This window comes from Poecilia reticulata, linkage group LG5 (genome assembly GCF_000633615.1).
Source record: "Poecilia reticulata strain Guanapo linkage group LG5, Guppy_female_1.0+MT, whole genome shotgun sequence".
NCBI classification, from domain to species: domain Eukaryota; kingdom Metazoa; phylum Chordata; class Actinopteri; order Cyprinodontiformes; family Poeciliidae; genus Poecilia; species Poecilia reticulata.
The window spans coordinates 9,376,588-9,391,583 of NC_024335.1; the positions used below are offsets into that span (position 1 = coordinate 9,376,588).

Consider the following 14,996-nt stretch of genomic DNA (forward strand, 5'->3'; position numbering starts at 1 on the left):
CCAAAGCAATTAGTTATGTTAATTGCGGGGTCCATCGCCGGTGAATGCAGGTTGAATGGGGCCAGTCTGCATCGGAGGATTGGCCAGAATCCATGTGGAGAGCAGGAGGTGGGGCTCAGTGGGAGGCAGTTTGTGTGACGTCGCTGGAGCGCTCAACCCATGAAAACAGGGGAGAGAATAGCATGTGGGAAAAGTGGGGAGGAGCTTGAGCTGAAAGGCGCTGAGTGAGAGGATAGGAAGCTCAGAGCTTGAGTGAGCCAGCGTGAGAGAGGAGGCATATTCAGGGACTCGTATATCAGAGAGAATAACTTAGGTACAACAGACTGTGTAACAGGAATAGACAGTGGCAGAGAGCTTTGCATGAGAAGCTTCAAAGCCTCATGGACAGAAGGGAAGTAAGCGAGAGTATTTGAATTTGTAGAGTCCTGGGTTTGCTGGTCTAATCGGTTATCCATCTCCATCTGGGTGCCATCTGTGTCTCTGGCTTTGGCCTTCACTGCGCTGGAGCTCACATATGTGGGAATGCAAACACATGCCTGACATATGAAGGCGTGGAGTCACAAAAGAGGACAAAAAGCAGAGGACAACAAAACTCTGCCACTGCAGCTGACTTTCTTCAAGGACTGAAGAGTGGACTCTACTAGAGTGGAGGTAGGAGCAAGTGGTTTCAGTTTGCTTTTGTGTTGCTACGGTGGTTATTTGTAATATTAATTTGTCTCRGTAGGGAAGTAAGTGAGAGTTTGTTCGCTGGCGAATAGTTCACATTGTGTGTGTGTGTGCGTGTTCAGTCCTAATTCCCAAAGCTGGTCTGTACTGTACAGATGGTACATCATCCTCTCCTCTTTATCTCTTCATCCTTGTCGACTCAGGTATGAGGGAGGCTTTCTTAACTTGTGCACAGCTTTTGCTGCCATATGGCGAATAACATTAATTATAACATAAAATGATCTTTCTGAAGTTCAGAAGACTAATTTTCTGCACTGCACTTGCTGAATATAACACATTTTATAATTCAGCAAGATTTCAAGAAAAAAAATCACAGCAACATTTTAATGTATTGCACAATGAACAATTTACTTTTTGTGTTTTTTTTCTCTTATATTCCATATTTTATTCTTTCTTTCACTTTTTGACATTKTTTGAAMATTTAATCAAATCAGAAATTTTGTGATGTCTTATCTGCCTCATCCTCAGCTGTCATTTAACCAGAAAGCAATCAATTCTTCCACATGACAAGCAGAGCAGAATAAACTAGGTAAAGAAAAGATGTGCATCTGTTATACAGTATCCCGGGCATATGGGAAGAGGAGGGGAAACTGCTCTGTATGACTTTCATACTCGGTCTAAACGTGGCGCCTTGACATTAATGGGAGGTGGGAGCAAATGCGAGTGGAGCATCACTCTTTGCTCTCTCAATGTTACCCAGGTACACCTCCATGCTCGAGAAAGCATCCTCCTGTTTTTTTTTCAGGTTTTGTTTTTTTTTCTTTCGGTGCAATCTGACAGGCTTGTTGTGGGAAAGAAACGGATAGAGAAAAGAAAAAGGGACCTGGCCAGTGTCACGTCAGACTTGGCCAGGCCATCAGGGAGATAGGAGCGACTAACTGTCGGCTGCACAGCCTCAGAGCAGAGACCCCTGTCTGGTCTTCTGGATTTCATCATATTCCTGGCAGCAGGCTCTGTTTTATAGTAAGTCTGAAAATGTGTTTGCATGGAGGCCATTCCAATTATTTTTATTCAGAAACCTTATTTTTACCTGCCAGGCCACTGTAGTCTCTGTYATGGACTTGMATTGCTTTGAAGCTCCTTATCTAGTCCATGATAAGCTCATGTTTGAGTTAGGCAGTGAGTGTTCCTCCATCTGTGAACCAGGTGTACTGCAGATATTGTGTCTGCTGAGACTACAAGGTTACTTGTCTTATAGCTTTCTTCACCTTTTTTTATCTTTTTGACCTCAATCCCAGCTGCGAGTTTCTCTGCTAAATGTGTTGGAATAAATGGGGAATAAGAGCACAGTGACCCCTGCCCAGTTGCTCTAAAGAATTTGTGACAGATAGCCCCCCCTCAGTTTCATCATGTACGCACACAGAACAGAGCAGCTGCTTGTGGAGTTTGCTGCAGGAAGTGCTCTATTAGTTCCATTGGCAAGGGCGGTGATATGTTGCCCCAGGGCTCAGCAAGAGGTTGTGCATTTGAACGGAACGTGTATGGAAGCTTGCAATCTGATTTTAGCATAAACTCCTTGTAAAAAAAAAAAAAAAGTGCTTAAAATGTTTCATCGTGGGAACTGGTAAAAAGCGATATGTTTTGGTTAACATAGAGAGGTGCACATGAATCTGTCGGCGTTAAAATTTCCCTCTTTCTCCCTCCTCCTTGCTCTAATATTTCATTCTTTTTCTTTATCTAAAGGGTATGAGCAGTTGGTTCATCGGATGAGCTTACTGACCCTTCACTTTTCCAAGARACCTGCTCGATGACCCATTGCAAAACTTTTATTTACTGGTCTTAAGAAAGCTAAAAGACTGGGGAATGAGTTCCATTCAATGGTTGATTGATAAGARGTGTGACAGRGTTCATACTGTCTATAACTTAACTGAACAATAGCTGTAACATTAACATGGTATGGTTTTTCTATGTGGTGCCATGTTTCTGCAATGATGTTAGATCCACTCTTAAAGTCCCTACAAGGCAAAGAATACAGCTATAATGCAACGGAGTCATAATAAAAATACATATATAGTCAGCAATTTCCAAATATGTTTGATGAAACAAAACCAATAATACCATTGTTCATGCTCAGAAGAACTATAAAAGTGAGAGCTAAGTTGCAAGGTGGATGGTTGAGATGAAATTGGTGGTGTTGTCTTTCTCCATGAATTGCTTGCAGAAGTMATTAATTTCTCCAACCTTCTTTTGACCCATATCATTGTGAGAAAGTCTAAACACAAAAAGTTACATTTCATAGGCTCCTCTTGCCTCCTACGATTTACCATTAAAACACAAAACTTTTGTMTTTTCTAAGATTCTGTCAGCAGTCTTTTCGCGCTTTAATATATTGCTCCTTGTGTGTTCTGTGGCATTTACAAAGAAATTGTAGGCAACCCCCCGGCATTATGCAGCAAAGGCACCTAAACTCATGCGAAAAAAGAAACGCACTCATCCTCCACTGTTCTCAGTGTCTCATTCTTCACATTGTTCCTAGCACAGCTGGCCTCTTTGTTTTACTTATCTGTCTCTCTGAGTGGTTGTTGAGCACTGCTCTTCCATACAGCTGGGCTCTGGGCTTACCCACAGCTTTGTTTATGTACTCTGTGAAACAAATGTGCTGCACTGCCTTGCTTTAACTCATTGCATCACCAGAGCTAGAGTGYGTTAAATCAGGATCAATTCTTTGTTTAAGTCTGGTGCTGTAGACTTACCTTGTTGGAGCATTTGTCCCGCTCAAATGAAAATTCTCTTGAGTCGCCAGTGTGGCAGTGGCGCGTGCTGATAGCAACATCTGGTTGGACCTGAGCCCAGTCAGTCAACTGGGCTCTTAAAGCCTGTCACACCTGGTGTAATGCAGGCCAGCCCTATTGTTAGCGGTGTTTCCTCATGTCTGGGGCTTGCACTTTGTTTTATGGACTCCTGCAACAGACTTGATCAGTCGGTGTATTACTATTGCCTTAGAGAAAAAGCGGCATTTATTTGGTAGCAGGTTAGGTTTATGGTCTGTGTTKACACGATTCAGGAGACACTCACTCCCAGTCATCCAGAAACACAAAGGCATGTACATAATCAGCATTTTCCTGATATTTGTTTGATGTATTCGAAATGTGCARAAGAAAATGGTCAGTAAACCAACATTGTTGCAAGACTTAGATGTTTTCCAGTTCATCACCCGGATTATAACACATGAACCAGGAGCTAGCCAGTCATAGACRGCAAGATTTGTTGTCCAGATGGACAGATAATCTGCTGATTTTGAGTAGGTCTGAGAGCTTGGTTGATAAATTTGAAATGTCCTTGTTAGACTGCTGTTTAAATTTGAGCTCAAGTGTTTACACATGTCCCAGACAGGCTTTAAAAGGGGCGTATTTGTTACCGAGTGGCAACTGTCCTCCAAAATCAATTGATGGCAAACCCAAGTCTTGTTAAATGGTGCCTATTTTCAGCTCCTTAAGTCTTTGCCCAGCTTTACAGATTCGTACTTATTTCTTTATGATTGAGCTCAAATTTCAAATCTTTTCAATTCAAAGTTCTAATAATACAAAAACTACAGTTGCCATATATTTCGGCTATGCATTGATGTTGAATCAGAAATGCAGATATTGGTTGAAAAAAGCTTTCAATAAGGTATTTTACTACACCAGAATAGGTAGTAAATTAGGCCTGTATTGTACATAATAAAATAAAGGATATTTTGACAAATAAAAACCTTTATCAATGCTTTCATGAAACCAACAGTGGAAAAAATGGTATGAACAGCAAAAGTAACAATCTTGATCATGATAGTGTCTGTTTTGAGGACCTACAAATCCCATCAGTTTATTGTTATTATCAGATGGTGACTAATTCCTATTACATTTTTTGCCAATAGCTGATATAATCACAAATCCCAAATTATAGATTTTGTAGGTTAGTGCATTCAGATGCTGTCCCGTCAATCTTAGCCCAGCTACATGACTTCACATCCACGTGGACACTATGTGTCCAACATCTGCCAAACCTCCTGCTCCCTCCAGCATCACATCACCAAACCTCTTTTTATTGCTCATTCTCAGTTTTATGGACAGCGTCTGTCTGCCTTGCCGACCCCTCTTACGTTTTCTTTTTCAGTTTGCCACTAAGTACATTTCCATCCATGGGTTCTTTTTTTTCCCCCTATGTGGCATGCTGGATTACAGCAATGTTTTTGTAATTATCTCACTGAGCAAAAAAGGTTATGCAAGGGCTTCTCCCAGCATTACTCTGTCACAGGGACATGYGAGGAATTTATTTCAGGGATATTACTTTTTCACATGCATACATGACAGCCCCGGTTTTTTCAGATCTGTTTATTATCTTCTATAGTTGTCCATTCCTCCCATTTCTGTCACTGTATACACTTCTTTTTTTTTTTGCTTTCCTCTTACTGTCAACCTTGCCACCTCCCCAATCGCTCGCCTTCCTCACAGAGTGTTGACATTGGGTTTTATCCAAATATGTAGTCTACAGGCCTGGAAGGTGGTAATGAGAGCCAAGAAAAACAGCCTGGCTCTGAGTCTGACAACCAGGCTTGTCTTCCTGATGAAACCAAATGAAAACAGTATTTTTTTTCTCCTTGTTATTCCCTCCCATCCTCCATCTTTACCTCACAGTTCAAATCCTCCCTTCGCCAGCTCTGGCGCCTGTAAATTGATGACTAATTTCTTCGTTCCTGTCAGAGCTGGGTTTAAACTCTCTCAGGGTCTTAAAAGGTTTCGCTGTGGTAACACAGTAAAACCTTTTAGCTTTTAGGAAACTACACACAACTGTTTTGGAACATTCGCAAAAAATTCAGCAAAAAAAAAGTTTTCCCGTCTCACTTTATACGTTTCYAATTTAAAAATTGTGTTTTGTAAGTTTTAAGTTTGACTCGACTTTGAATGGCTGAGAMGTTGTGCGGTCCCAGGGGAGAAGTAGGTTGAACTCAGTAAAGTAACCAAGGACACACGTTTTAGAGATGTTTTAACACCAAGCTATTTAACCTGTTATTTATCTTCTAGGTTACAACAATTGACATTTGGGGGGGATCATGCACGCACTGTTGAATTATTTTTAATGGATGTGATTGTGTTGCTGCCTCTTTGTGTGTGCATGTGTGTGTGTGTGTGGGTGAAGGTCAGCAGGGAGCGCAGGATAGAGGAACAGATGTGTGCTGTATTGTGACTGTGTGCGCGGACGGACGGGGACCAGGTGCAGCCTTTGTCTCCCCAGCATTTAAGTCCAGTCGCTCGCATTCAGCTGCCTCGTGCCACCCCTCCCCCTCTCCGTGCCCCTCCGCCTTCTTTGCTTCTCTCCGTTGATAGCAAGGCAGAGATGTGTATTTATATGTGTATGGGTGGATGTCGGCTGGGGCCGCCTTGGCCTGGAGGAGGAGGCTTCAGCAGCCCCTTATGCCTTCCCCCCCTCCCTCACAGGTGACTGTTGGAGGTCCCAGCTGGCTTGCTCTTGGCCGATTAGATCCATATGGTACAGGAGGAGGAAAGAAAGCCTGGTTAATGTTCAAATCAATCGCTGCTGTCTGTGCTTTTGGTTGATTTTTCTTTTTCATAGCATATTATGCAAGGTCCAAGCATCGAACAAGTTGAGAAATAAATAGCCAGAATTTTGAAGAACAGAATTATTTGATTTTTATCAATTCTGTGCAACACATATAGGATATTTCATCAGTTATTGTCAGTATAAATGGATGGTTGGTGTTGAATAATACCAGAGAGACAATATGGGTTTTCTTGATAGCTATTAGACTGTAAAGTTTAATAGCCAGTGTTCTGAAGTCTTTGAGTCTCGCTCTCCTATTTCAAGTTATAATTTGAACAACAGATGCCACGTTCCTGCTGAATCTAGCCATGAGCCATTCAGCTGTATCAAGATGTTCCACGGTTTCAAAATTGCAAGCATTTTCCATATACCCTTATGCAGTTTAAMGTTTTTTTGTTAATGCTCAAAAAAGTGCCAGGCAAGGAGATTTTTCAAACTGTATGTCGCAAAGAGTGTTATAGCTCTACTCCTCCGTCTCTTGTTGCTAAATGCTGATGGTCAGCAGCATGAAGTGGAGATGGATGGGTGGATGGATGGACAGAAATTGTAACATTTCATTCTCTATAAAGAAGCAGTCATTTCATTTAGTTGAAAAATTCTATTTTCTAGGTCATAGGTGAGTTGAAAAGAAGACGATACAAATCTATATTAAAGCTCTTTATGTCCCTCGAAGATGGAAACATCAAACAGTACGACATTTCAGTTCACAATTCTTAATACCCATCTTCATGACTTTTCCATGATTGTTCTGCATTTTCTCCATCTTCCCATCAACATTGATTGTCCGTGCTGTCACACCATGTTTTTTGTGGGGATGGTGTAAATCATAGATTTGTAATGTATTACAACCTGAATTCTAACATGTACAAAAACAAGTGCTCTCATGAAGTTATAGTAATTCCACTTCTAGGTTCAGTCAGTGTGCGATAGGTGGTTTTATTAGTTTCAGCTGCCCATTTAGTGTAAAGCATTTACTGCTACTTTTGACTAAATGCAGCTCCATCCTGATGTCTAAAATTAGGTTGAAACATCCACTAAACCTTCACAGTCAAACYAACTATATCTCTTATCTAATGGAAGCATGTCCTGAGAAATGTCACTTAATCTTCCAGATTGAAAAATTCTCTCTGGGTACAAATCTAACTTGGATAGCTATTTTTTGCTACCTTTCATTATCCAGTAAACATGCACTAAAGCTTTTGCTTGGATGATGCTAGCTCTGTATGTTAATGTTTTGTTTACTCAGTTACTTTCCAAGTCACTCCACTAAAAAGTCCCACTGCRGGATTAATAMAGGAATATCTTATTTTATTTTCAAGCCAAACTCCTGACACCAAACTTTATTTTACAGCAATGTCACAACAAGTTTAAACTTTAAGTCATTACTATGGTGTGCATGTGTTTGTGATTGTTAATCCGAAGCCATAATGAATCCTTCCATTCCAGATGCTTGAATGTCTTTATTTTTATTCTCAGTGATAAATTAGCCCTGTATGTGTTGCATCTTCTCTCACCTCATCTATTTGACAGGACAGAGATAGCAGAGTGCTCAGCAGGCCAACACCTCACAGCTGCCAGCCTTTGGAGTTTAGTCTTCAGAGTTAAACCCAGAGCAAGATACACACTTGTCACACATATATGTCCAGGCATGATTTATGTTTATCCAYGCATAATAGGTTATGCACCCTCTTATTTGACATGGTATAAGTTCAGGTTTTTGTAGCATTTTCGTCTTTTTTTTCTTGATTTCAGCACATTCACTCCATATTGTAGTTCAACAAAGGTAATTGCTTTCTCTTTCTCAGTTTTAGCCCCATTTCGAGTCATCGCCTGTGGAAGCAGAGGCAATTAACGYCGGCTGAATGTTTTAATGCAGACGAGTGTCACCTGAAGCTGAACAAACAAGGAACACCTGGCTAGCAACAGCCATTACCATAGATGTGTTTTTTTTTTTTTTTGCTTTTCCATACCTCCAATAGCAGTTGATATAGAAAGAAAATATAATTTATGTTTATCTCTAAATAGGCAAGGGAGAGAAGAGCAGCAAGGAGTAGGAGGAGAAGAGGAAAATGTTTTGTTTACGATGGCCACGAATCTTAGTGTCAGTTATATATATGCTATGAAATTACCTTAAATTATGTCCCCAATTTTTTTCAAAATACATTTTATTACGCCCTTRTCCATGTGTGTTTAGGAGTTGTATGTACATTTGCTTTGTTCCATTACMGCAAGGATGACAGGTGGCATTTAGACCAAACACCCCACATCCTCCTTTGAGCCAATATTCACCTGAGTTAACATTAGACCACTTTACGCACTCGGCGCTTGTGTGTTTTGTGGTTGCAGTGACAGCTGCCTCCCCTCTGAAAGTCCTAACGTCCGTATACGACAGACCTCAGGTGCTTGCAATCCAGATGAAGTCATCCAGCTATGTGCGCCGTCTAATTGACAAGCAGAGGCAATTCTCTGTGGGCTGACAGCAATACAAGCACACACACCTGATGTCTCCTGTTTAGGCCATTACCTCTGGCTCACGACAGACACTACCATCTCTTAAGATTGCGTGAACACAGCTGCAACCTCATTTYCTAGCTCCCTTAMAAAAATAGGTCACTAAAAAGTTGTGTTTATTTTCTTTRGCATTGTAAAGGCATGTCCATCAAAAGCTGTTAGCCGTTTGTAAGAATATTTAAACTTAATATAAAATTGGGGGGGGGGTCAGAAAAAAAATAGCAAATTTTTCAAAAGATAACTTTTAGTGCAAGCCAGGAGACAATATTGGATATGTGTGTTTTAGAAAATTGTTTACACGATAACAATGTTGACACTAAGGCCATATGCCCCGTTGATTCTGTTATTGAGATGTCAGTCTAATTTCCTGGCCATACGGACAGAGTGTGCAGGGCTTTGGAAGCGGTGTGTGCGTACGCGCATGCTTGCTTGAGGCAGGCTGCTTCCCGCGGTGTGCTGGCAAACCGCGCATGTGGTGGATATGGCAATCCAAATGTCTGCGTAGATCCCTCCTTCCTGCCCCCTGTGTCGGTGAACAGGTGGAGCGATGGCAGGCAGGCCAGAGGGCTGAGCTGAGAGAACGGGGAAAGATGGAGGGGAAAGAGAGGTTGAGGAGGASTGGAAAACGAAGGATGAACAGTCAAAGCTGTATAATGAGTTGAGACCCAGACTGTCAGACAGAGAGTTTGCACATAGGACACARAAAGACAAACAGGACTACGGGTAATGTGAAGAGTTTAGCAAGGTTGSATGAAATATATTCAGAGTATCTCAATTTGAGATTTTGTTGATCCTTCTAGCTAGCAATTTTGCATRATTTTATACCATGTTTGTTAAAGGCTTTTAGATTTTGCTTTTGACAGATAAGCCCCGTTATAACCCAGTTTATAACCCTTTATAAACTGGAAAGCTATAGCTCAAGGCTATCAAGAGTTCATAGCTGTGAAAAATGTATAAAGAGCACCATTGAAGCTGAAGYCCTAAAACCATGAAACCACTTTTTAAAAGCTGCTCTCCCTTGACCTGTGACCCATGAGACCCTGCTTGTCTATTAATTGTCAATTCTTGAAGCAGTTAGAAAAGTCTGATCCACTCTAAAGGGAGACAGGACCCGGGCTTCATGGATCTCTTCGAGACAAAGACAGCTTCTGATCCCACGTAGCCCCCTCTCAAACCACAACCACGCCCCCCTTTACACTCTCTCCAAACCCCTTATCTGGTGGTCTTATTCACAGTCAATAGCATATTGAGAAGTTGGGTTTAACATTCAAAAGCTTTGCCGATCTTGTTAGTAAAGCGTGAAATGGCTCCGTCCCATTCTCTCCACATCTCTAGGCTCTTTCTTCAACCCCCCCACACACACTGTTTAGTGGGGTTCTCAATGAGGGGGCATTCTACTCCCACACAATAGACTTCTTCAGCATTTCTTSTGCTATTGATCTGAATGGGTGAGAGTGAAGGGCTAAACTTTAGACATCTGGTTCTTTGATGGGGGCAGGGTGGTTGGTGCCCTGGCAGTATGTGTTGTATGATGTGAAGTGGGGTTAGGTGTGGGTGTGTTGTGCAGTGGCGGTTCCTCCGCAGCTACACACTTGAATCCATTGCATTAATATAAATAGTGAKCTAATAGGTGAACTGGCCTTTTTGTTTTCTTGTTTGCATTAATACTCRCTTTCCTTTGAGCTGTCCACTGAGACGGTTTTAGCTGAAGTCAGATGTTTCAGTTTTCAGTTTGTTTGTTTTTTTCAATTTTCTGAGTGTTCAGTATCCAATTGTATCTACACTACATTTTTGTATCTTCTGGACATACAAGTTAATTTTGAATATCTTGTTGTAAAACTTGTCTTAATTTAGGAGCACATTTTTTAATTAGGCTCTGACCCATAAGTGACCTCTTGCTGTCCTTCCACAGACAGTACAGAGAAGAAGAGCCCTGCCATGCCCGGGTCGCCTGTGGATGCTAAGACTCATTCCAGATCAGCCCCCAGCAGCAGCGCCAGCTCCACAATGCCACCCCTGCCTTCTGTCAACCCCAGTGGCCCTCGTCCGGCCTCCTTTTCCACCACAGCATGTAAGAAAACTACCAAAATCTCTGTGCATCCTTGGTCAGTTGTCGCTTCAAGTTGGCTTGCCATTTCCCCCTCAAACCTGATTTATATTCTTAAAGTAGAACAGCTAGTCCAGACTTAGAAAGAAGGCTTAGTAACACAAATAATTTTAGAGCATCTGGAACCACTTATCGGAGCTTATTTTTACTTCACCTCTCCTCCCCAGTGACAAATGGGAATCATCATTCCCCACCAACGCTGAACGCGGTGCCCTCACCACCACAGCGGTACAGCAATGGACCATCTTCTTCTTCATCTTCATCGCTGGCTAATCAACAGCTGCCGGCCACCTGTGGGGCTCGCCAGCTGAGCAAGCTGAAACGTTTCCTGACCACGCTGCAGCAGTTTGGCAACGACATTTCTCCCGAGATCGGAGACAGCGTCAGAAGCCTAGTTCTGGCCCTTGTGGTAAATCCTTTGATGTTTAAGAGGAGGRAAAAAAAAGGCAGTATTTTGTAGAAATTCATCTGTTCRCTGTTTTCCTACACTTAACTCTGCCTTTCTCCTAGAACTCAACAGTTACCATTGAGGAGTTTCACTCAAGGCTTCAGGAGGCCACCAACTTCCCCTTGCGGCCCTTTGTTATTCCTTTTCTCAAGGTAAACATACCTYCCCCCTCCTGACTTTCTGTCAGATTATTTCCAGGTTTTGGTTGCAGGCAGCAGCTTTATTGTCTTTTCCAGTTAACTAACATATAGTCAGCCTATTTTCCTCCATGCTGTCAAATTAGCTACCTCAGGAAAACCCAGTTTGAACTTGATCTGAACAATACATGGGAAAAAATAACTTCCCAAGATACAGCGTAACAATCAATAACCACCTTTTTGTGTAGTATTGATGACTGCATAAATTTCCTTGTTAATGGTTTAAACCAATCAGGACTTCATCTCTGACTTGACAAGTAGCAGATGAGTTCTTGTCAAACAGTCTCTTGAGGCTCTTTGTACCTAGTGAGTTTGCAACAGTATACCTTTTAAAAGCTCCCCTCAGCAAAGCAGCCCATAAATCTTCAGTCAGTTGTAGCGCTGTTCTTTAAACACTCGATATCTCTCTTTTTTTTTACACACTTATTTCTGACTTACCTTTGGAATCCCTCCATCTGTCTTCCAGAAAGGAGAATTCTCTGTTCTCTGTCTTCTACTAATTTACTACAGAGGAGTCGTCTCCCTCCTAAACGTTATTCCAACTCTTTGGGAGCTTTGCAAGAGATGGGACTGATGGGGTAAATTCTGTAAACAGGGAAAAGAGAAAGAGGTGGCTCAGGAGGAGACAGGGAAAAKTGGGAATTCGGAAGTGTGAAACATGCCCATAAAGTGTTCCCGTCTCTTTTTATGGTCTGTACTGCGCCATATGGAGCCGCTGTCCCTTTTTAAAAGAGCATTCAGCTTTCAAGGCGCCGCCAAACTAGCATCCGCCTCACTGAACCTCAGAGAGCCCCTACATGCAGCACATGTGTCTGCTTTCTGGGGGCCTTAGGGGGAGAAGGGATGTAGAAAATCCTGATAGATGGGCACAGGGGCGCAGTTGAGGATCTTTCAGGTTTGGAGATCGCATGAACTTCAACTTCAACAAAGATGTCATATTCAAAGGGAAAGAGGTGCAGTTTAAAAACAAAACAAAACTTTAAATACCATTTGGGAGTGCTCTGTGATAGGATGAGGTCAGTCATAAAATGAGAAGGCAATGGTTATTTATTTGGTTGCTCAAGAAGGAGAGAGCAGTGGGGGTGAGGAAGTGGTGTAATTGCAAACACACTGGAGTCTGTTCCCAATTAGGGAAATACAGGGAACAAAAGCAAGATGGAAAGATTCAGCAGACAGACACGGATAAATATGTACATGTGGATGTAAAAATGGACAGTGCAAGGGAGGATAAAGTACTRGAGCTTGTGCATCAATTGTTTTGAAATGTTTTGAAGGCTTGGTGCCATCATACATAGTTTTGCCGTAACCAACACAGTCTAAGTGTGCTTATCCCTCCTGCTGCGTGGGAGGTTAGCAATCATCATCAGTGGTAGTGCTGCCATTTTTTATTTGAATTAGGAAAGCCACAGCCACTATGGAGGCAGCCACAGAACAACACCCAAAGCCCAGCTATACAGCCAAAACCTCAAGAAGTCGCGCTCCGTGTTCTTTGTTTCCTCTCTCTGGTGCCAGATCTTTACGGGAACTCCTTGGTCAAATTCATGTTATCATGTTCTGTAAACCGATGCGTTGTAGTGTATCCAGTTATTTTAGTTATTTTTCTCCTCATAAATTAGCGCCATTGATATTTCTCCCATAGTCTCTATTAAAACAAACCCYATATGACGTTGTACTCTCCCGTGCACTTTTTGAAATCTGACTTTTTTTTTGGTGATGCAAGAATTTCATCATATATGGCTTTGTGTTTGAGTAGATGTGGTTTCCGTTAATCAGGCCTTAACTGTGTTACTGTCAAGGCCAGTGGACTAATTTAAAACAATATTATTGTATATTTTGTAGGCAAACCTTCCCCTGCTGCAGAGGGAGTTGCTCCACTGTGCACGAGCAGCCAAGCAGACCCCGGCTCAGTACTTGTCACAGCATGAGCACCTCCTGCTAAGCACCACCATGACTTCCTCTCCAGACTCCTCTGAGTTGCTGATGGAGCCTCCTGAGGCAGGGACAAAACGACACAGCCCCAGCAGGTTAAATAACATTAGCACGTATTCTTCTAAAATGAAGCTCTACCAATAGTAGGTTTGTAGAGAGACGYGTTTACTTGAGAACCACTTTCTTGTGTTTAGGGCAAAAGAGAACGGCTTCCATGAACGTCCTCCAGTAGCAATGGAGCCTGCAGCAAAACGGATTTGCACCATCAGCCCCGCTCCACGACACAGCCCCGCCCATCCGCTGCCCATCACTGCCCAGCTTCACCCAACTCCTCCACCCTTGCAACACTATGCCTTGGATGACATAGCAGCTCCACACCTTTTACACCGAGAGCACAGCCAACGTGTGCTGGAAATCCGTGAACTTAAGGACAGGCCACGACTCCCTGGTAGGTGACAGACATGATGCTTATGATACTCGTCGCGTTGCTTTGAAACGTTTCTCCTGGAGAGCATTAAAGATACAGTGTGTGYCAGCTTTAAAATGCTTTTGAAGTRYGTCAGCTTGTGACTGAATGAAATGCCTTACTGTCTCTCAACAACGGTCTTATATTTCATGAGGATCAGTGGAGACRGACACTGTTGTTGCAGACCAAACTATGCAATTTTAAGGTTTTTTTATATGACTGGCTATCTAGATATTAATTTGGATAAAAGATGATCAACAACTGTTAAACCCAATTAAGCCCAAACGTTGCTGCAACTGAATGTTAATATGTCTGTGCAAATGATAAAGTAAACAAGTCACTGAAGGAACAAGAGCACTGGAAAGTAGATTTTGACAAGTGCACATTCCTTTTTGTCACATTTGAACCTTATTTTKACTTGAGCGCATAGATAAATTGAGTGAATAGAWAAAAKCTTAAAATGACATTTTTCACATTGACATAGTTTTAATTAGTTTACCGAAAATATAAAACATYAATATTCTGTGTACTTTTTCTACAAATGCGGATACTGGTTCTYTAAATCTATTAGACGGTTATGCAGGCATGTGTCGATCTATTAAATCACTTTGCTATAATCAGGAAAATATAGAAAACAGTCCTACTTCCTTCTGTTTAGCTCCTGCAAGTAGCTAAACATGCATTTAGAAAATCGCCACTAAAACAGACACACATACATATCATATTTTAATCCGTACGCAGTAATGGGTGGTCTATGTGTTTGTTTAAAATCTCGGTATATCTCTGGAGTCCAGATATGTGTATAAACAGAGCTGTACTGTCCAGGCAGGGGGAGTTTGGTTCTACTCTGGTGTATATCTGCCCCTCCAGTTGGAGCTTGTCAGCACTTAGTGGAAACAGCAGTAGCTCACACACATACACACACACACATACATTCAACAGCACATACACACCTATGTATTCGGGGTAGAGGTGCTGTGTTTACGAGGCCTTTAGTCTGTCTGACAGCCTCCTACCCGCCTGCCGCCACTTAACTCACAAGCACACACACACAAGGATAAACACATCAGTCCC

General features: G+C 42.0%; 1 protein-coding gene across 1 annotated transcript in view; it reads left to right on the plus strand.

Moving 5' to 3' along the window:
• Positions 1 to 208: 208 nt before the first annotated feature.
• cbfa2t2 (CBFA2/RUNX1 partner transcriptional co-repressor 2) overlaps positions 209 to 14,996 on the plus strand; it is a 22,225-nt gene continuing 7,437 nt past the window's right edge. Inside the window, exons 1-6 of the mRNA XM_008408412.2 lie at positions 209 to 651; positions 10,688 to 10,846; positions 11,050 to 11,291; positions 11,393 to 11,482; positions 13,367 to 13,551; positions 13,651 to 13,904. Coding sequence (XP_008406634.1) covers positions 10,714 to 10,846; positions 11,050 to 11,291; positions 11,393 to 11,482; positions 13,367 to 13,551; positions 13,651 to 13,904 — 904 coding nt within the window. The 5' untranslated portion in view covers positions 209 to 651; positions 10,688 to 10,713. The remainder of the gene's footprint in view (positions 652 to 10,687; positions 10,847 to 11,049; positions 11,292 to 11,392; positions 11,483 to 13,366; positions 13,552 to 13,650; positions 13,905 to 14,996) is intronic.